The following is a 23,048-nucleotide window of genomic DNA, read 5'->3' on the forward strand; positions in this document are numbered from 1 at the left end:
AATCAGCAATACCTTCAACAATTCTATCATCAATATCTTGACCAGTTCCATAAGATTCTGTCAGGTATCTATTTAAAACAAAGAATTTTTTAAAACTTGAATAATATTCAATACATTATATTTATAAATTTATATCAAACTGAAACATGAGTCATCACCATAACTGCTTAGTAATATTTTTAAATGTCTATTATATTTTTATTTATGTTTCTGTATGCATCTTGCTTGGTTATGTGCAGGTCATAGAACTATATTTTTAAGCTGTTTGGAAATATTCTGGTTTTTAACAATTTTTCAACTAGATTTACATAAGTATCTCAATTAACTATTTAATTTAATAACTACATGCATTTCCATAACAAATAGAAACTTTCATAAAGGAACCCACCATGAAAAAACTAAGAACTGAAATAAATTAGGAATACTGCTGATTTAAAAAAAAATTCAGAATGTGCTGGTCCTAGCAGTATCTTTACCAATAGATTTGACTTCCTTGGGTATGTGAGATGATTTACATTGCTCATCAACAACATAGGACCTAGAATCACCTAGGAAACAGGTCTATGGGATTGGTATTGATTAGGTAACTGAGGTGGGAAGACCCACCCTGAACATGAGTGACAGCATGGCATGACTGGGATCCTAGACCACATGAAGAATATCTAAGAGGCTAAGCACAGCACTCATTCATCCCTCCCTCTCCACTCCCTGACTGCAGCTGCAATGTGACCAGTTCCTTCTCCACCATGGTGTGTTTGAACCCTTGAACTATGAGCCAAGATGAACCCTTCCTCTCTGGATTCCTTCTTGTCTGATAGTTTGTCACAGCAATGAGACAATTAACAGAATTTAAACTAAATAATGAAGCTATAGTCGTGTGGCAATGTTCCTTCCACTTAAAAGGGTTATGATTGTATACCACGTGTTGAGAGTTTAATATAATGGTAGAAAAGGGGAATCTGACAAGAGAAGGGATAAGAGGAAGTCTAAATAAAAAGTAGTTTCAAAGATATTTTGTAGCACCAACATTGAGAATACAATGGAGATCCATAACCAAGCACGAGACCAAGCTCTGAGAATCCAATGGAAGAGAGGGAGGGGAATTATACAACTAAAGGTCATCAAGAGCAAGACTGGAAAACCTACAGAGACAGCTGATGTAACTCCTGGGAGCTCACTGACTTTAGACCAACAGCTGGGGGCCTGTATGGGACCAAACTAGGCCCTCTGCATGTGGGCCACAGTTGGGTACCCTGGTCTGTTTGTAGGACCCCTGGCAGTGGGACCAGGATCTATCCCTGGTACATGAGCTGGCTTTTTAGATGTGATGCCTTGTTCAACCTTGATGCAGAGGGGATGGTCTTAGTCCTGCCTCAACTGAATGTGCCAGGCTCTGTTGATTCCCCATGAAGAGGCCTTACCCTTTCTGAGGAATGGATGGGGAAGGGATGGATGGGGGGGGTGGAGAAGGGAGAGAGATGAGGGGAGGAAGGGGGAACTGTGGTTGGTATGTAAAATGAAAAAAAAATAATTAAAAAAAGAATAGAATGTCCATTTGGATTTTTGAAGGAATATTCCTGGGTTTGTCATTGCCTAGCTAGCACTAACTTCTTACAGAATCCTCCAAGAAACAACACATCAGAGTCAGCTTTCACAACAGAGAGATTGCCTTCCATGTCTTATTTCTTCCAAACTATTCCATAAGGTATGCAACAGTATTAAAAATCAATCTGCTTAAATACCCTGTCATTACCCACACACACACATACTCAAAACTGAGCTATTCACAATAGCCAAGTGATAGAAACAACCCAACTACTTATCAATACATGAACAAATATAGCAAATATAATAAATCCCTGCAATTAAATTATTCAGCCCTAAAATTCAGGAAGGAAATTCAAATGCATGTTATAACATAAGATACATACTATAACATGGGTGATTATATTTTTTTAAGAGTCGGGGTCTTACAAAGTTTTCTAGGCTCCTATCCCCTTGGAACGAAAATGATCTTCGTGCCTCAATCTCCCAAGTTGCTGAGCACGTGTGTGTGTTATGTGTGTACACATATAGGCACATGTTAACTATAACCAGCTCAAACATGAGTGAATCACATATTAAACTAAATGAAATAAGGAAGTCACTGAAAGATTACTACTTTACGATGCTGCCTAAATAGGTACTCAGAAAAACTCATAGAAACCCAAAGGGGAAGTAATATTTTATTTATGCACTATTTAATGAGTACAGTTCCAGGTTTTTGGGGATGAGGAATATAAGAAACACAATGACATGAATATGATGATGTGAGTATGCTTAGCACTGTTGAACTTGAAAGTGGGCAGTCAACAAACTTAGTGGTAAAGTTTTCTTTTTGCCATGAAAATAATGTCAGACTGCTCAAAACATTTCAGATGAGCTAAATACTCACCTTAAAACAAACTTTGTATTTTCTGTTTTGCCAGCTCCCGATTCTCCAGACACAATGATGGACTGGCTCATCTTGAGCACCTTCATGTCTCGAAAAGCCTTGTCAGCTGGAGGCAAAGTAATAAAGTAATATAGCAAGCTGAGTTACTGACAAGAGTGTACTGTGAGGGCCTTCACTCCTAAAGAAGCCATGAGTGTGTGTTAAAAGTCATCCAAAGATTTCTGTAAGTATTTACTTGCAATGTTCCTAACAAACAAGTAGTAGGAAATCCAAACATCTCAAGATTGTGCTAGATTGTTAGATTGCCTCCACGTTGAGCTTTGGCTCAGCTTGCCCAAATGCCAGAGCAGATCTGCAGAGGGACAGAAAATGCTCAGTGTGCTTAACTAATGAGATTCCCCAGTGAAAAACAAGCAGGAATGAGTTTCCAATTAGAAATGGGGCATCTGAATCCATTGTGAGAGAGAAAAACAACTGAAAATAAATCTACAAAATAATTATTTCCAGCTCCAGCCACGTACCTGTAAATTTTAGAGCTGCATTTTTATTAAAGCTGAGTGAGGAAACCCAAATGCATAAAGATAAACATCACATGTTTTCTCTTATTTGTGAGTGTTAGCCTTGACTCTTCAGATGTGTGTCAAGAAATACGTAGGGGACCATCAGGAGGTGGGGCTTTCAGGGCAGGGAAAATAGGATGCAGTAACAAAAAGGGGAATAATGGAACAAGAATGGTTAAATGGAGGTAGGAATTGGGAAGACAGAATAAAAGATGGAATAGGGAAAGGGGGTGAGGAATGGAAGGGCAGGGTAAAGGAGGGAGCATGGGGAGAGATAACTCATCCTAAAGACTTTCTAAAGGCAGTCATGAAAATCTACTACTGCAATAGTTTCCTAAAATATAAACATACTCTCTAATGGAACAAGTTTTCTCTCATGTGACTTGAAAGCAGAAGGGAGACTAACTTGAAGAGGAGGGACCAGCAGGACAACAGAGGATAAAGAGAATATGAAAAAAAATACATGATATAATTTCCTATGAAAGTGTCATCATGAACTTATTTTTGCATGGCAAGCACAAGCTCTAATAAATCATAAACAATATCTCACCATAAAAAGAAAACATTTTAAAAATTAGTTGCAAAGCAATTTGGCTCAAGAAGACAATTATTTTTCACCCAAAATAGGTGCTACCCATACAAACAAAACTAGCTTTACAAATGGCTTTTACTCCAAGAATAAGCTACAAACAGTATTGCATGGGTATTCCCACCAGTCCACTGTGATGGAAGCATCTGCCTGCAAAATGATGCTTCTGGAAGGCAGAGGAACTAAGAGGCCATTGGGTGACTAGATACATACTCTGAGAAGTTTGTTTCTCATCTGACCCCTTGAGTTCTTACAAGAGGGTTGTTATAAAAAGAGCAAGAAAACAGCACGTCCTATACTCATTCACCACCTCTGCTTTTACAGTGTCCCTGCTCCCTCTTCAACAATAATCTCTGAGCCTCTACTTCTCGTTGGAGATCAACTATGTGTTCCTGTAGCGATTGCTCTGTGCCAAGAGGGGATGCAGGCAAGAGGGACTCCATACCACAGAGTCTGTGCCATGCTATGGATTATGAAGTTGCCAGGCTGTGAGCTAAATAATCTGCCTCTTACAGTTCCCCAGCACTCAGGAGGCAGAGACAGGAAGATCAGGAGTTCAAAGTTAGCCTCACCTATATAGTATGCTTAAAGTCAGCCTGGTGCATTTAAGTCTCTCTCTCTCTCTCTCTCTCTCTCTCTCTCTCTCTCTCTCTCTCTCTCTCTCTCTCTCTCTCTCTCTCTCTCCCCTCCCAAAAGTACTATTAAGTCATCTTTTATTGTCTACTTTCAGTGTAACAGACACACCTTAGAGGGCACAGGCATTTAATAAATAATGCATGACCTGCCCATGAGTTGACTATAAAAGGATTTGGTCCTCCCTGTGTAGGATACATGCTCCTAACAACACTGATACACCCAAAAGGCATACAGCTCTTGCAAAATATTTATTCAATGCATGGTATCTTTTATTAAATAATAAACTAACTAGGAGGATAGTATTTGCAACCTGACACCTGAAAGACCGGACAGGTATGTGACCAGTATCTGTGACCTGACCCATGAAGGACTGCCCAGGGGTGTGCCAGGAATCTGAGAGCCTGGGAAGAAACACTGCCACCAACACTAGTGAAACTAAACTCAAACTCTATCCCCAACCAGTCCTCTGCCCTTTATATTTGTCCTCTTTCTCTATTTAGCTGTCACTCTAGTAAGACAGCTCTGTTCTCTTATCCTCCCCACCTTCTCTTCTTCTGTTCTACTTTATCTGTTCTTTCCCTTTTTGTTTTCCTTTTGATTGGCTTTCCCACAGACCATGTGCTAGCCTAATGTGTGAGTCTCCCCCATATCTCAGCCACTTTGGGCCTGGAACTCTTTTAGGTTATTTGATTGGTGTATTCCCTTCCCTCTTTTCATTCTACCTGTAGCCAAAATTGCTTTACCCTGGAAGCATTTCTACTAAAATCAAGTCCAAGGAAAGAGTTTCCACTTTTTCTACTCTTATGAAGTCTTAGCTCTAGAAATAACACAAGAGAAGGAAATAAAAGAGACCCAAATAGAAACATTAGTCAGTATATACAAATTAACAGATGATAAAATATACATGAGACCCTAGAGCACACAACAGAAAACTCCTATTGCTAAGACACACTTTCAGAAATGTGGCAGAATACAAAATAAACATATAAAAATCAGTAACTTTCTCATATACCAATAACAATCATTTTGAGCAATTAATCAAGGAAGAAATCCCTTGTGTAATTGCCTCAAAAATTAAAACAAAATATCTTAGAAAACATCCAACAAAGGGAGTGAAAGACTCTACAATGAAAACTTTCAAACACTGAGAAGAAACAGAAAAAAATACTAAAAAAGTGTAAAGACATCTGATGCTCATATGGGAATAATCAATTGTGAAAATGGCTATACTACCAAAAGCAATCTATAGATCTAATGCAACATCCATAAAATGTCATTCCAATGTCATTATTCACATAAGTAGAAAAAACTTAAAATTCGCACAGGAACACAAAACATTTCAGATAAACAAAGCAATCTTTAAAAAGAACAATAGTAGAAACCACTATATTTGATTTCAAGTTATATTACAGATCAATATTAATAATAATAATAATAATAATAATAATAATAATAATAATAACAGCATAGTACAGGCACAAAAGAACAGCAGAATAGAATGCAGGACCGAGCTATAAACCACCTTATTTTTTTTTTTTACAAAGGTGACAAAAATATACCCCAGAGAAGAGACAGTCTCTAGTTCACATGTAGGAGAATGAAGCTAAATTCTTATTTCTCACTCCATTCAAAAATCAACTCTAAATAAATGAAAAATCTTAGTGTAAGGTCTGAAGCTCAGAAACTATTAGAGGAAAATGTAGGTCAAATATAAGAGATAGACATAGGCAAAGACTTTCTGAGTGTGCCTGAAGAGGTACCAGTCACTGAGTAAATAATGCCAACAACTGACAAATATGATTTCATCAAATTAATAAACTTCTACATAGCAAAGGAAGCATTAATTAGGTGAAGAGACAGCCTGCAGGTGGGAGATAATCTTTTCCAGCTAGATAGCTAACAAATAATTAACATCTAGAATATACAAAGATTTAGGGGGGCGGGGGAGGCAGGAAGAACGGCAGAGTCAGAGAAAGGGATGGGGAGAAAAGTGGAAAGCTGACTGACCGCCAAGCATGACACGGCTGCCCCAATCCTGAACTCAAATGAGCCATGATTATCTGCACAACATTGGGCCTGTTAAAAACATGGAGGGGACAGGGCTCACAAAGCCCCACCTCTTCCTAAGGATGTATACATAGTCAATGATTGATGGGGAAGCAGAGACATTTTCTCCAGGAATATAGCCATGATCCTGTAAACAAAACTAATTAAACCCATTTAGTCACACATAAAAAAGATGAAAGTAGAAATGGTGAGATTGGAACAGGAAGAGGGTTAGTGGGAGTGGTGATATCATCAAAATGCATTATGCAGATATATGATAATGTCACAATAAAACTTTATGAATAATTAATATATGCAAATGAAAAGGGACCACTTACACACTGCTGGTGGGAATGTCAACTAGTATAGCTTCTATGAAAAATCACTATGACAGTTCCTCAAAAAATGAAAAACTAAACAAATAAACAAAGCTGTTACCATGGCTCAGCAAAATACTTGCCATGCAAGTCCAGCAACCTGAGTTTGATCCCCAGACATGTGAAGGTGAAAAAAGAGAAACAAATTGACCTCCACACATGACCTACCCCAAGTGGTCCTCTGACTTCAACACATGCAATTTCACCCCCCGACACACACACAAACACACACACACACACACACACACACACACACGTATATATATATAATTTTTTAAAAATTGAAAACAACAACAGATTTACTGATATTCAGCCAAGGGAATCCAAGTCAAGATACCACAGAGGTACCTGCACACCAATATTTGCCAAGCACAATTCACAACACCTAAATTCTAGAACCAACCTACGTGTCCAATAACATAGGAATAGATAAGGAAAATGTGCTATGAAATTTTTTTCAGCCATAAAGAAAAACATAGTTACATCATTTGCAGGAAATTAGAGAACATCAAATTAAGCAAAACTGAGCCAGTCTTGTGTTTTCTCTCCTATGCAGTTCCTAGATACATAAAATCACATGTAAATATATCCAAGTAGAGGTGAAACTGTCTAGGGAACAAAGTGGACAAATAGGAGGAGAGTATAAGGGTGTGAGGGAGGGTATGGGGGAGGGACTGGGAAAAGTAGGGGGAGGGTGCACATATTCAATGAACAGTAAACAGTTTCATAAAAACATCCTTGTATAACACAGTACTGTGTACAATGAATACATACCTTAAGATCTTTTAAGGGACTGAAAACAATTTTAAAAATCAAGTAAATTTGTATGATATAAGAAAATACAAGAATTAAAATATAATTTACCAATTGCAAAGACATGAGGTGGCATCGTCCCAAGAGATTTTCCTTGATATGACTTTATTGTATCTGAAGAATATATTTTAGGTATATCAAAGTATGGATTCACTGCAATCAGAATGTTGGCGACATATGTCTAAGTAAGAAAAGCAGAAAAAGGAAATTTCCATTTACTTTTCTTCAAAACTAAACAAGGCAAACAGGAGAAATATTCAACAAACAGAAACCTTCAATTCTCATACAAACAAGACTTCAAAATCTACATTTCTATCCCTAAGTTATTTTCTGATTTTACAGGGCCCACCATTTCTCAAATTTTAAAGAATACTTATTGCCAAAGTCACTTCAAAATCAACACCTTCAAAAACCCAAAAATCAAGATTATACCCTCCCATTTCCCTATCTCTTTTAAAAAAAACAAACAAAAAAACAACAACAAAAAATCCGTTCCTATAGTTCTCTCAGGTAACGGCTTCACCACACACTGACTACATAGAGTCTCCAAGCTGGGTCCTACAGCTCACTTCAGGTCACTGGTACCCTCAGCTATTCATCCTGCTCTTGAAGCATTTAAATGTAGCCTAGTCTGAGCCTTCCCTGGCAATGAATGCTCAAGAGTGCCAAGTGACTTGGCACTCTTGAGCATGTGGTCTTGGGAGTTCTGCAGAGCACCACATGCTAACCACTGGTGGGTAGCTGTTTCATGAGCAACTGGAACTTCCCTTTAAATCTGAATTGGAATTTTGCTTTTAAAGACTATAGAAATGTTCTGATAGAATTTATAAAACTCCTTCTTGGGGAGAGTGATGTAGTTTATTAATGCTGACAAAACTGGGGCATACAAGGCCATATTTTTTTCATTTCCAATGTAGAAGAGAAGTGCTGTAAGAATCCTGAGCTCTCAAACTGCTAAGTGCACACAATGTCCCAAAGACATGTCCTAGAGGAGAGTGAACAATGAAAACAGAACACTGCCTGCCTGAACAAAGGACCCAGGTTTGGTTCCCAGCAGCCCCTTCTGACTTCCACAGGCACTAGTCACACACATGCTGCACAGACATATATTCAGGAAAAACATACATGCACATAAAATAAAAAGAATTAATTCTCTAAAAATGAGAACAAAAGCAAAGGATCAGAGATTTCAGCAGCATGAAAATGTTAAATGAGGTTCGTCTATTGTTTTGCTCAAATCTCAGTACAAAATGTCAAGTTTAAATTATTACTCTAAATTTCTTCCTTCCCATAATTATGTATTGACACATTTATTTAGATTTTATAGTAATAACATGCATTTATGGATTACCCATATTTAATGACTTCATAACTAAAATGCCTATTGGCTAAGAAAGAAAGATGCCACTCCTGGCTTCAGACAACTTTGACAAAACTAGCTCTTAAAATCTACTCAGAAGAGGCAGCCTCCCAGTTATATCCTGGTTAATTTTCACTGACTTACTATAAGTTAAACTGTTTCAACTGACTTTAAAACTTTGTTGCTTCAGTATCTAAAACAGCACCTAGTGAACAATAGAGTCTGTTCAACAGCAAGTTATAATTCAATCAACTTTGCCTCTAAAATTATTTCTACTCAATAATACCTATATTCGTGCTTAAATATAATCTTTACTAAGTAGAATTAATGGAGTAAAATAAAGGAAAGAGGAATCCTAACAGCATGCACAACTAGGGGACAAGCAGATTCTTTGTGGGAAGACTACATTAGTCCTATTTCCCAGCTGTCACTACTTGGACAGATGGCAAAGACTAAATGTAATTTAGTCAGAATTAAGTAAGTACAATTTGGCAAATTGATAGTGATATAAAAGATTAAGACTGTCATTTGATCTTGTAAGTGTCAAAGAAGCCATGTGCATCCTTCGTTCAAAAATAATGAAGCCCCATCTTTATAACAGGATACTAGAGTGTGGTAATCTATCTCCAGTCAAGAAAAGAATCTATGGCCAGGTCAGAGCAGAATAAAATCTCATGTGTGCCCAATGAATAATTATAATTAAAACACAGTAGATAAATATCCATCTGAATGATCTGATATAAACTATTTACACCAAAAGCATTGTCTTTCTTTGTTTAATAATCTGGACATCTAATGACCAGAATCTAAGGGCTAATGAAATCCTACAGTTATTTAGGCTCCATGACCGGCATTCTTGTCAATCTGATACTTTTTCAGTTATTGCCTTCTATTCTAATTTACTTATTTTTCCTCATATAGTTTTTTTTATTTCAACACATATAGGCTGCCTTATATTCTCTGCATTATAAAAAGTAAAACTAAGCAGATCTATAGACATATACCAAAAATAAATCAAACTCCAAAGTAGATTTTTGTCTTTTTTTTTTTTTTTTTCCCCAGAGCTGAGGACCAAACCCAGGGCCTTGCACTTGCTAGGCAAGTGCTCTACCACTGAATTAAATCCCCACCCCCACCCCCACCCCAAGTAGTTTTTTAAACACTCAAACTGGACCTGTGTAGCCTGAAGTAGGTTAATTGGTTCTCTGGATTCATTCTCTCATTCTTCAGATTTTACTAAATACCCACTGTGTACCAGGCTCGTGGAGAGCTGTGTAGAGATGGAGGAGTAGAACCCTCATGTACATCACTCTCAGACCAAGCCGGACAAAGCAAATGTGGCATGTAAGACAATTACCCACAAAAACTAAAGTTATTGATCAAATACTTACATAGATTCTGTCTTTACTGTACCGAACTTTGACATTATGGAGGAGTGTGGCTTCATTTAAGTACATCAGTGAACCTAAGACAAAATTTTAGAGAGTTGAAAAAAGGGTAAAGTGAAGTTTATTATGCATAATCACTCTGATCCTAGTTTAAAATTCACATGTTAGGGTCCATTTAATCCCATGTTTTTAGAACACAGGAACACATAAACCCCATGGGCAAGTGTAAAACAGATCCATCTGGGGTATATTGCATTGGTAGGACATTTACCTAAAATAAATCTTGTTTACTTACATCTGGGAAAACTTTAGATGATACATTTCCAGCTAGGGGAGTTACATATAGTCAGTACCAGTGATGTGCTCTGCTGAGGGCAGGTGTAGACCTGACTATCAATCAAGTGGAAAGAACTACAGTGAACATTTACGACCCTACAAAGTGAGATTCTAAACTAGCCCAATGCTCAGAAGCTCACAGATAAAACTAAAAAGGTATAGTTTTAGATGGTAAGGGACCAGCAGGTCATTTGAACTGTTCTCACAATGACTGATGAAGGGAGAGTCAGGCCAGAAGACATCATGCACCTCTTAACCCAATGGATTTACGAGTTAAATTCAGAATCAGGGTAAACACCTTGTTTTTTTCTGTCCTGTTCCAGTGATCTATCCCAAGCTCTTCCCTACTTAGTCCATACACATTTCCATTTCCTATGCTTCGTTTCCACCACATGCTAGAGTAGACAGTACCCTCCTCTTACCTACTTTGCTTGCTGTTGGAACCATAATTTTATCAATTATCCAAACTGAAAACAGTAGCCAACATCAGAGCTCTATCTCTTCTCGTCCTCCTATTGAAGTCAGTTTCCAAACTTCACATCACATGAAAAAAAGGGTATAGCCCATTGCCAGGTTCATGGTAACTATACGAATGTTAACACAATCTGAATTTCTGACATGTCCCTCCCTCCTTTTTGACAGCTCTATTGCTATGCAGGATTGCTGAGCAGGTCACGCTACCTCTTTTGTGGTTAAAGTGGCCTCTATTAGTCTACTGCTTTAATCTCTATTCTTTCCAGTCCAGACTGCAGAGTGGTTTAAGAAAACTAGAGCACTAACTACAATCTCTCTCCATCTCAAAGAATATCTCTGGGGCTCAACTACAAACATTCACCTTAAAATCTATTCAAGGCTGTTAATAAACATGCATTCAAATGGTCTCTTTTATGATCTTCTATAACCTTTTAAAACCTAACTTTTATATAAACAGCTATTTATCAAACCCACAATCTATCCATACACTGTCTCTGCCTATAACATCCTCCCCATATATGTATATATATTTTTTCTCAAAATGATGCTTTGAGATACAGACCTATCTAAAAATGATACTTCTCCAACCTCACCACTTCCAGAGCTAGTCTCTTCTTTGCAATTTCTCCTGCTGTTTTCCACATCTGTCAGAATTAGGATGGAAATTATACACAGCTAGATTTAGTTACTAAACCACTTAAGGGTGAGATGCTGCACTGGTCACGTGTTTTACTTGGTCACTCACTGAAGACATAGTACATTTTCAGTACCTGCATCCCCAGTATGCAAGTCACTGGTACCTACAAGAGCCTCTTGTTAGACTGTCCTGGCAAAGAAAGGCCATGTTCCTGCACTTAGACAATACAGTCAGTTCACTATCCAAGGGCCCCATTGCCTTCTAATGCCACTGAAAGCAAAGTAAGAGAGTAAGAAGTAGGTTGGGGATCTTAACATTTGACTTGTAGCTTTCCCATGGAAGATTTGGAAGAACTCAGACAGCAGAGGTGCATCTGGTTTGGATATCTAATCGCCCTCATTCTATATCCCTGCTCTTCTTCCACCCTCATCCCCTGGAAGCCCGATCTACAATCTACACATTGCTGTTTCTTTATTCAAAACACCCTGCTGAGCCTCTCCCACATCTCACTTTCCTCTGGAACACCTGCCTACACGCTAGCATCTGCTCCCTCTAAGTGAGAATCGCTGATAGCACATCCACACACCCTGTTAAAGCCTGCCCTGTAACCCTATACTGACATGTGGATGGCTGCTAAGTCTTCCTTCACCCCGTTCCTCACTCCCCACCTGCCTTTCTCTAGGATATCTGTTCATTCAACCAAATAAACCCCTAACAGGGGCAATACCTGTCAGTGGCAGGAAGGCCTCCAGTCACACTGATCAGGGTATTCTGTTTTCATAGGAAAAGTCTGCTGTTTGTCAGTTTCAACCATCTCCCTAGTGGTAGACCCAAGAATGTTCACAAGGGTCCCAGAAACAACATCCTGCCCCACCTAGTTCCACCCCACCCTCTTCTGGAAGCCAGCTCTAGGGTTATTTGGCTATTTACATGTACTACTTTATATAGACTGCTTACTTTTTATGTCTAGATTATGTTATAGATTTAACTGTAGTCAAAAGGACAATATTTGCTTCAGACAGGATCTCACTATACTCCTCTGGCTGGCCCGAAACTCACTACAGAGACCAGGCTGGTCTTGAACTCAGAGAGATCTGCTGGGTCTGATTCCCAAGAGTTATGATTAAAGGTGAACACCACTGCACCTCAAAGAATGTTATTTTTAGTTTTTAGGGCATGTGCACATGGCTTGCATGGCATGACACTGGGTGGATCTGAGGACAGCTCTGTGGAAGTGGTTCCCAGCATTCACCTTTCCATGGACTAGGGAAATAGAATTCAGAATGCCAAGCTGGCATTGCAAGCACCTTTACCAGCCTAGTATAGTGAGACATTCACCCCCAACCCCCACCTATAACGACCACGCCCTTTTGGGCGTGGTCACAGGTATGGATGCCACCAGTTAAAAGGATTAAATTTGGGGCTTGGAAGCCCCTTCAGGTCTCAGAGAGCACCAGGGTGGCAGGGTCTGCACACTTGTGACTGGAGCCACTCGATGGTCACTTGTTTCCTGTGTAAGTATTTTCTACAAATAAATTCCACTTCATCTTACTAGTCAAGCATCCTAATTTCCATGCCCATAGCCAAGCCATATCACTGACCCAAAAAATCTAAGTCTATTTTTTGTCAATGTTCCCCCCTTTTTGAATGTGTTGGGGATTGAACCAGGCCTCATGCATGCTAGCCAATAGACTTTTAAAAGCAAGACATCACAGAAATACAAACACAATTTATTCCCTTGGACACACTTTGGTGATATATATCAAAAATGTTTAAAGAAGAATACCTGTGACTTCATTAAATTTACAACAATGACTAGAGATATCTGCATATTTCAGATACTCTTTATTGACTATAGCTCTAGTTCAGTGATGAAGAGGGAAAAGGGGACCCACAAACAATTTCAACATCATGGAAGCCAATCGATGATAGATATATGTTGCTATAGAAGTCATCTCATCACTGAGACTGAAGGGGTAACTTCTAAGATTCTTTCTGACTTTGCACTCTATACTTATTCTCAACATCTGGCAGGTGAATATAATGTTCATGAGGAATGTTACAGGCAATGGAAATAATAGCACCTTAAATTCAGCATTAAACTGTGCTATTGTTTTCTATTTAACTGTTGGATTTACCCCTCAATTATTTTTCTATTCTGTTCCTAATGCCAAGAATCAAGTAGAGTTGCAAAACTAACATGTTAATCTCTACATATAAAACATTTCACATGGAACTTAAAGTTAAGAGTAAGCAATGAGTTTTGCTTTAAAACATAACAAATACCTCTGGGTATTGACTTGCTGGTTGGTTGGTTGGCTAGCTGGCTGGCTGGCTGGCTGGTTGGCTGGTTGGTTGGTTGGTTGGTTGGTTGGTTGGTTGGTTGGTTTTGAGGCAGGTTCCTGCTACCCAGCTTGTGAATTTGGGGCCCTCCTACCTCAGCCTCCTAAGTGCTGGGACTACAGGTATGCACTGCCATGACCATCCTTGTACCTTTGCTTTCAATTAACCTTTAGCACACAGTTCACAACACACTCCAGTTATCGGAGTATCACTATGATCTAGAATACAGGGATGATCAGAAACATAAGGCAGACTGCATTTGGAAAGATCGGTGTGATAATGACAAGTCTCAGACAGAAAACCAGGTGAAGGAATAACTTCAGCTTAAAAGACTATATATAGTATAAAGTCAACAACTGAAACTGCTTAAATGCCAGGGCTTCAAAGAAGGGACTCTTGAGTCATGACAGGCTTCTGCATGATGAGAGCAGCCAGCTCCCACATGGTGCCATTGCTACCACTTTCAATCATCCGAGAGAACACTTGGAGGAGGCAGCAAGCCCTACTAGGGCCAGGGAAGATCAGCAGTTGTGAAGAGTATCACAGCAAAGCAAACAGGAGAGTTCCAGAATACTAATTCAAAAAGTAACAGATGGAAAATTCAAACCTATTGTGTTTAGCTACAAGTGAATGTAGCTCTAAGAAAAATATGTTAATATATGAAGAGGATCAATTGCTACATTATATACCCTAGCAAATTTTTGTTAGACTTATATATGTTGCAGGGAGGTGGTAATGCAAGATATGATGTGTAGGAATCAGTTCTCTTCTGCTGTGTGGCTCCTAGAGATCAAATTCGGGTCCTCGGGCATGTGGCACATGTCAGTACCCACTAAGCCAGCTCACTGGCTTTCTTAGAAATCTTTAACAGAAAGGGACTTCTTGTTGTTTTCAACCTGATATAGTTTCCTTTCTGTTCTGCTTTGAATATTTCTCAAAACCGCATTGTTTTGTCAGACAAACTCTCTAGCAACTTGGGAAAGGAAGAAAAATGGTGTCTTTACACCTAATAATAACAGTGGTTGTTTACTCAATCTGTGGCAGTTAGGTATTCTGCTAAATGTCTTGATTGTATCCCCTCTAAGCATGCACATACATAACTACTCCCACTTTGCAGATGAACTTCCCAAAAGAGGAGCAATGTGACCTGCAGCCACATAAGCTTCCAAACTGAAGTCAGAATCAGAACCCATGACGTCTCACCTTCAGCCCAGAGTTCCCCCAACACCAGCACTTTTTCACAACACAACACCTGTGTTTACATATGGGGTTTTTCAGGCTTACTCACTTGTAAACCCCAGTAAAAACATTAAGAACAAACCTGTATATTTCTCTTGTCTTCTTTATGGAGAGTATTTATAGTCAGATACTTTTTCTTAATATTTTTATTGTACATTTCAATACCAGTTTCCTCTCCCCCAATCCTCTCATACCCCCACTAACCCCCCCATCCCACCCCCCCATTTACTCCCCCAGAGAGGGTGAGGCCTTCCTTGAGGGATCATCAAAAAGCAGTCAAGTCATTTGGGGTAGGGTCTAGGGCCTCCCTCCTGTCTCTAGGCTAAGGGTGTATCCCTCCATGGGAAATGTGCTCCCAAAGTACTTTCCTGCACCAGGGATACATCCTGTTCCACTGTCAGAGGTCCCATAGACTGCCCAGGCCTCCTAACTGAGACCCATGTTCAGGGGGTCTGGGTCGGTCCTATGCTGGTTTCCCAGCTATCAGTCTGGGGTAAGATACTTCTAAGGAAATCCATGATAACTAGAAATGATCCTCAAATACCACACCTACTCCACTACAGTTTGGATCTAGAATGTTCTCTGGTGAGGCCTGGAGCTTTACTTGGAGCTGCTGCGAGATGATGGACAGGGCCATCCCTGGGGTGTGTCTTAAAGAGATGATGGGGACATGGGATTTTCTTAGTTCTATCTTTGCTTCCTAGCTCCAGTGAAATAAGTGACTCCCTCTACCGCATGTTCCTGCCACAATTCACTGCATCTCACCAAAGGCACAAATGGAGGGGTCAATTAATCATAGATAGAAATCTCCCAATCTATAAACTGAAACAAATCTTCCACCCTTTGTAAATTCAGAGATTTTTGTTACAGTGATGAAGATCCATACAATAGAAATGTGATTACCTCTTAATGTTGACAACATAAAATAAATATGCCCTGTTCAATAAGTAAAGAATGTTTTACCTAGTATTTTAAGGTATCTATAATTCAAATTAATACTGTCTTAATATAATTCTCTTAAATAAACTTTTCAGTTATAAATTATTCAGCAGTGTTGTTTGTTTTGTTTAATATTGGTTTGACATATCCAAAGAGGGTATTAATTGACTCTAGCTGTCAACTTCCTAATTACTATGAACTCATCCTTCCACTGTAAGGTTTGTAATGACTTTAGAGACAGCTAAGAAAAGCTTTTAGTTGAAACTTCACACTAAATTATCACCCTTCCCACACACACAACTGAAACGATAGCAGGAGACCCTCAAGAAATTTTCACAGAAGTGCACATGGGATACAGGAATGAACCTACGCCTTCCAAGCTCCTGGGAGCTCTTATCAAACCTGTGCGCTCTGACCTAGTCTCCTATACAAGTAACATAGCCACCAACTTACTTTCTTGGAAGCAGATATTCTTATGGGATGGAGAAATAACTTTAACATTAATACTTACAGTTGTCTTCCACATCTTTTTTACTGTCCTCTTCTGCAGGAAATACTTGATTTATGAGAGCCAAAAATGTCTAGCAAAAAAAACAAACAAAAAGGTTTGAGCATTTGAGGTTTTTAGATAGTAAAAGAGACAAGGAGTTCAACTGGTTGGATATACTGTAATGAGGCAACAACACATTATCTATTAGAGTATAACACAGATTCTACTACATAACAAAGTACTCATTCAAAAGTCGATAATTTTCATCCAAAACTGTGTCCACTACTACTGGAAACATGAATCAACAATAGCAATTAACAAATAAGTATCCCAGGTTTTCACACCCACATCAGGACAAAATAAACACACTAATCCTAATAAAGTAACAAACACTCCAATCCTAAATTTCTACTTAAAGACATGCTAGTTACCAAAATTTCAAAGCATTTTAATGTTTGTATATAAACAATTTTATTGTTTTAAAAGCAGAAACATTCATAATCACATAAAACATAAACAAACTATTAATTTTGCTATTTGAGAAATATATTTGACATCAAATCCTACATAAAAATATGTCAAAAATATAAAAATATTTGGTTCATATAATTAAAAGTACCCACAAATAGCTGGGTATGGTGACACATGCCTGCAATCCCAGCTTGTACTTGGAGGTACAAGCAGGGGGATCAGGAATTCAAGGTCATCTTTGACTACATATTGAGTTAAGGCCAGGCAAAGCTACATATGACTCAACAAAAAAATAAAACTATAAAGAAACTTACATTTTATTCATCACTTAAAATGCTATGGGGCACACTGCAAAATTAAGATAGCATCTTGTAACAGAGAACAAATGATCTCAAATTACATCTAAAGAGAATTAAATTTTAATTCATGCTGTCTTAACAGTTATTTATAAATTATACCTTTAAATAATTACAATTAACTCTTCTGGTTGAATTTCCAACTATATCAAATTAAACTCTTAAGAAACACGGTTTGGTTCTTTTACAATAATATTTTCAGGGCTGGAGATTGAGCTCAGTGGTAGAGTTTATGCTCAGTATGTGCAAGGACTTTGGCCTGATCTCCAGTACCAAAAGAAAAAATAATTTGTAACTCTATGTGTGCAAGAATACTGTGTACAATAAGGTGAGCATAGTTTATGAAGTAAAATCCAGACTTCAAAGACAATTCCAATCTAAAGTTACAAGGACTAGAGGTGTGGGGACAGCTCAGTGGTAAATCTCTTGTATAAAATACATGATGCCTTGAGTGCATTCTCTAATACCCATCAACACAAGGGAACAACAGCAATGTCATCCTCAGCTTAGACCTGTTAAACTCAACACTCTGAAAGTTTATTCTCTGTAATCTAATACATATGTTCTCAATGTCATAAATGTCGACTGTTTGGAGGAAAGGCCACTCTTTCAAACGTGAACTTGGATCAACACAAACCAGACAGTGAACATTTTGTACAAGAAGATAGCATAAAACAATCAGTTCATAGCAATGATTATGTAGGAAAATCCATTCTGCTATAGCTGCTAATGCCACAGAACTGTGAATTACACTTGTCACAGCCTGGTAACAGAGGGCTTGGTGCTGATTGACAGGAGTTATAGCCAATGAAAAGGACTTAAGATTGGGAATGACTGCTCCAGAGGTGGGGCAACTGTTCCTTAGTGAGAAGGTTAATAGCAAGCTAAGACAAGTCCAGAAGAAATCTCCCTCCCTCTTCCTTCAGCCCCTACATTAACATCCAGCCTCTATTTTCTCTCCCCCCCCCCCCCCGCAAGAAAACAAAATGTTTCAGGGGTTTTTTATTTATTTTTATTTTATGTATTTTATTTTATTTATGGCCAGCATGAATGTCTGTGTGAGGGTGTTGGATCCCCTGGAACTGGAGTTGATAGACAGTTGTAAGCTGCCATATGGGTGCTGGGAATGGAACTCCGGTTCTCTGGAAGAGTAGCCAGTACTGTTAACTGCTGAGCCATCTCTTCAGCCCCCTCGTGTTTTGGGATTTTGTTTTTAATTATTTTCATCAAAACAGTTTTATTTTTCTCTTAGGGAAGTTTTTCCATTATAAAAAGAAAACCAGGGCCCAGAAAGATGGCTAAGTAGATAAAGGCACTTGCCATTAAGCCTGGAGACCTGAGCCTATTCTCCTAGAACCTATGTAATGAAGAAAGCAACCCTTCTCCCCCAGGTTGTCCTCTGATCTGTACTCCAAAGGACTTTGTAACACACACACACACACACACACACACACACACACACACACACACACGATATCTTTTGTAAAGGTAATTGCTTAAGCCTCCAAAATATTTTTAGAACATTTAGACTTCAGTTTTTAGAATTATTTGTAGATGTAAAAATTTATGTGACTCCATAATTTAAACTATACTTCCAGGCTGGTGGGATAACCCAGCCATGAAGCCTGAGATCTTGAGTTCAATCCCTGGGACCCACTGGGTGAAAAAGAGAATCAATTCTTTCAAGTTAGCCTCTGACTTCCACAGGTACATATATATACACACACACGCAACAAATAAATAAATATACCCAAAAATAATTGAATTAAACTGCACTTCTACTGGTTCTATATATGTCCCTCATTAGCACTAATATAACATAGTTCAAACACATTGAAATATGCAAAATATATTGCAAAAGCACATCCTCTTAAATCAAGTTTCTTTTATTCTTGAACACAGATATGACAGACCTCAACAGAACAGACTCAGGAGATACAGCCCTCACTTCACTCTGGCCTTTTAGCTCACTGTGCTCACAAAACATGTTAAACAAAAAGCAAAAGCTTTCAAAATTTATTGTGTGTGAACTTTTAAAAACCCACTTTTTAAATAGGCAAATCATTGTAAGTACACACAGGTACTGCTAATGAGGGAAAATTACTTTATCTTTCCTTTCCTGAAGGCATGTTTAATTGGCCTCCACCAGTATGGCACAATATATATTATGCATTCTGGTTCCTGGGTTGTTTACAGTAACAGAAAAGTCTTCTCTCATGAGAGATCCACCTTGTTTTTCTAAGGTTCCCAGGAGGACAGCAGTCACATGGCATTAGTGTTAGCCACATATCTGTAGAATGTAAATTATTCACGGATATTTGCAGAGCCTGAAGTAAACAGAAATTACATCCACATATTTGGTCAGAAGAAATGTTTTAATAGTATTATTTGTTAAAACTTAAAACTGTGAGGCTGTGGTACCAAAAAATACCCAATCTCTTGAAGACTGAAAGATTCATCTGCACTGGAGGCTGTAAGCAAGTCATAGCTCCTGGTCCCTCTCCCCAGCTTCCACTTAGGAATCTTGACTAGTGTACATCTAGGATTTTATAAAAGGAAATAATGTATAAACAGAAGTAAAATGTGTTTTACACTATTACTATAAAAATAACAATGTGTGGGGTGTTTAAGAGTCAAATACCTTTAATTAATAGAAAGATGTGTATCCAAATTCTATGCTATATAAGTTTAACTAAGTTAAAAGTAAACATAAAAAGGTGGGGGAGGGATGTAAAAGCTGAAGCTCCCAAGCAGGATTTGACACCATAGTAACAGTCATATCATCCATAAGATAAGAACACTGTCACTGGTTGTATTGTATCACACAACTGAGAATGTTAGGTTTCTGATTATCACACGGTCCTATTTCCATGTAGTACACACTTCCCATTTTAATCAAGGAAGTCAGGCCCAAACTTCAATGACATTGTCAGACATTTGTTTCCACCACGATGACAGGAATATCTACTTTACTTTCACCTGTCTTGGGATGGGAAAGGATACATGTGGCTGTATGTGAAAAAAGATCACACTTTGAGAAGCTCACCTTGCCTTTTTGGTTCAAGGGTTCAATTGTTAAGCTGTCAGGGCCAATATCCACAATATTGCCCATCTGAAATCCATCTGTGGGGTGGGGTGCCCAAACGGGCTTTCCATCTTCCATTTTGAAGGAGGTTTTCCACTATCTCCTGTTCAAAGGAACAAATAAAGCAACATGAATAACTGTGAAGATGTTCTTAAAATGTGTCTCCTCTACATGCAAATGCAAATCTCAAATCAAGCTATCTGAACCACTCCCTAATCCTGCTACCTCTACCCCCCATCCTTTTACCTCTAACCGCCCACATCCTGCTAACTCTACCCCCCCATCCTGCTACCTCTACCCCACTTCCTGCTAACTCTACCCTCTATCCTGCTACCTCTACCACCCCCCCCCAATCCTGGTACCTGTCTCCACCCCATCCTGCTATTGCTTACCCTCTGTCCACCTTAGATAAGGAAGGCAGAGTCTGTTCCACCCTTAAGGAAGTCCTGTAACCTCTCTCCTTCAGTCATGAGTATACCAGAGGCAGGTCAGGAACGGAAATGCTCACAGTTTATACCTGTCATCTGAAGGCAATTTAGAATACTACTTCAAGGAATCTGAGTTGCTCAATAATCTTATAGGAATAGATATTTAGGTACAAAGTCAACAGACAGTAAAAAAAGAGCTCATTCTGGACCTGGAAGGATGCAGGGGAAGCTTCCTGGGGATTTCCTGGGTCTAAGACAGCAGACATGTACTCCCAGGCTTATTCCCACACAATGGCTTAGCATGTTTTCATTTTCTTATTTTGCTGCTTATTTGAAACTCTCAGTCAAGTGAACAAGTATGTAAGCTAATGAGACTAGACAGATGAATGCACTGTCGAAGAAGCACCCTCCTCAGTTCACTGAGCATCTCTGCCCCCCTCCAGTTCCCATGCCTCTCTTTTCTCAGGTATCATCTCCGTTGTCCTCAGTTTTTGCCGAGTTCTTGAACTTCATATAAATGAGATCATACAGACTGCATTCTTTTGTGTCTAGCTTCCTTCATTTAAAAAAGCATCCCTATATTCGGCACAGTCAACCATACTGCCGTGTGGGACTACTGAACAATGCACTGTTTACCTGCACGTTATCTTGCATTTGAATGGTTTCCAGCCAGTGACCACTGGGGATAACCCATTTTCAACTGTTCCTAAGAGGCTTTCACTCTTGGCATTCTGAGACGTTAACATTTATAATTCTGTCTACTTAGTAACACAAAGGGCACATGCTATCCAAAATGCTTTTTTTTTTAAAGAAGTTTCTATGTTGTAAGACTAATGTGTGATTCAGTATGCCAGCAGGTTGAACCTAGATGTCCTACTTTCAGTATCTCAGGGGGAACCCAATTCTTTCACTATTAATAATTTTTGTAACATGGTGTTTGTTTTTGTGTGCCTGGGAGACCCATTGAAGATCCCATGTGGACTCTGAGATGTAGTTCCTCACCAGAGTCACCCAGAGACACATAGTCCAGTTAAAAACTACTCAGATGTTGGCATCTTGCAGTGTGCTTGGCAGTTAATCTTTCCTATGCAATGGCTGCAGAATAAGCTACTTTCTCTATGTAAGAAAAGCTATTACATTTAAATGTAATTCTAAGTTAACAAATGAAACAAAGATTCTCCATAGATGATAAATCACTAACTCTGCTTTATACTTCTACTGATATATATGCATGTCTGCTTTCCCTAGATAATCGAGGCCACTCCCATGCTTCATAAATCATCTGTACTTGAGTGATACTCAAACTTCTCTCATCATCCCAGATCCCTGTGGAATTCCCAGATGTTTACCTGCTGACTGGAACCTAACACAACTAACAGATATGTCTAAATTATTCTGGTGAGCACCCCACATTGCTCTGTCTTGCATTAGTAAAGGCAGCATCACTCAATCCAAATCACACCCAGAGTCATTCTTAATTCTTCCAGCTCCTTCCAAATTCCCATCACCCCTTAACTTTATCAACTCTCCCTGCCACAGACACCCCATATCCACCCACTCTCCTGCTTCTCCTCTGCTATCTCTGTCCAAACTCACACTGCCTTTACCAAGGTTTCCACAATGTACTTATATACCTGCTCCTACTCTTGCCAATCCTCAGATCAAGACTAATACTGCTAAAACATACATCTTATTGTGCCACTATAACTCTATCAGGGCACAGACCATTTATTTACTGCTTACTCCTAAGGCCTAGCGTGATACACACAACTTGACAATCTCTGGTGCATGAATGAACCGCTCACACCATATGGGAGAGTAAACAGAGATGACAGACTACAAAGAGTTGAATTCTCTTAAAACAGAGGCTTGAAACCCTGCCCCAACACTGACTGCTCTAAGCAAGTCACCTCCATGATCTTATCTTTACCCTTATCTCAGAGGTGGGGTAGCATCACTTACCTTACAGAATTGCTGTGGGGATTAAATGACATAAAACTGAGATCACCACTCTAACAGACCCTAGCCATACCTCTCCCCTGCCACA

General features: G+C 38.9%; 1 protein-coding gene across 6 annotated transcripts in view; it reads right to left on the minus strand.

Moving 5' to 3' along the window:
- Nucleotides 1-23,048, minus strand: part of Myo6 (myosin VI) — a 121,062-nt gene that overhangs the window by 55,116 nt on the left and 42,898 nt on the right. For all 6 annotated transcript variants that reach the window (XM_051173118.1, XM_051173110.1, XM_051173102.1 and 3 more), the window contains exons 2-7: nt 20,535-20,676; nt 16,683-16,752; nt 10,207-10,280; nt 7,507-7,636; nt 2,435-2,540; nt 13-68 (exon numbers count right to left, since the gene is read on the minus strand). In XM_051173118.1, coding sequence (XP_051029075.1) covers nt 13-68; nt 2,435-2,540; nt 7,507-7,636; nt 10,207-10,280; nt 16,683-16,752; nt 20,535-20,651 — 553 coding nt within the window. In that variant the 5' untranslated portion in view covers nt 20,652-20,676. The remainder of the gene's footprint in view (nt 1-12; nt 69-2,434; nt 2,541-7,506; nt 7,637-10,206; nt 10,281-16,682; nt 16,753-20,534; nt 20,677-23,048) is intronic.

The sequence above is a fragment of the Phodopus roborovskii genome, unplaced genomic scaffold (assembly GCF_943737965.1).
Source record: "Phodopus roborovskii unplaced genomic scaffold, PHOROB, whole genome shotgun sequence".
Taxonomy (NCBI): domain Eukaryota; kingdom Metazoa; phylum Chordata; class Mammalia; order Rodentia; family Cricetidae; genus Phodopus; species Phodopus roborovskii.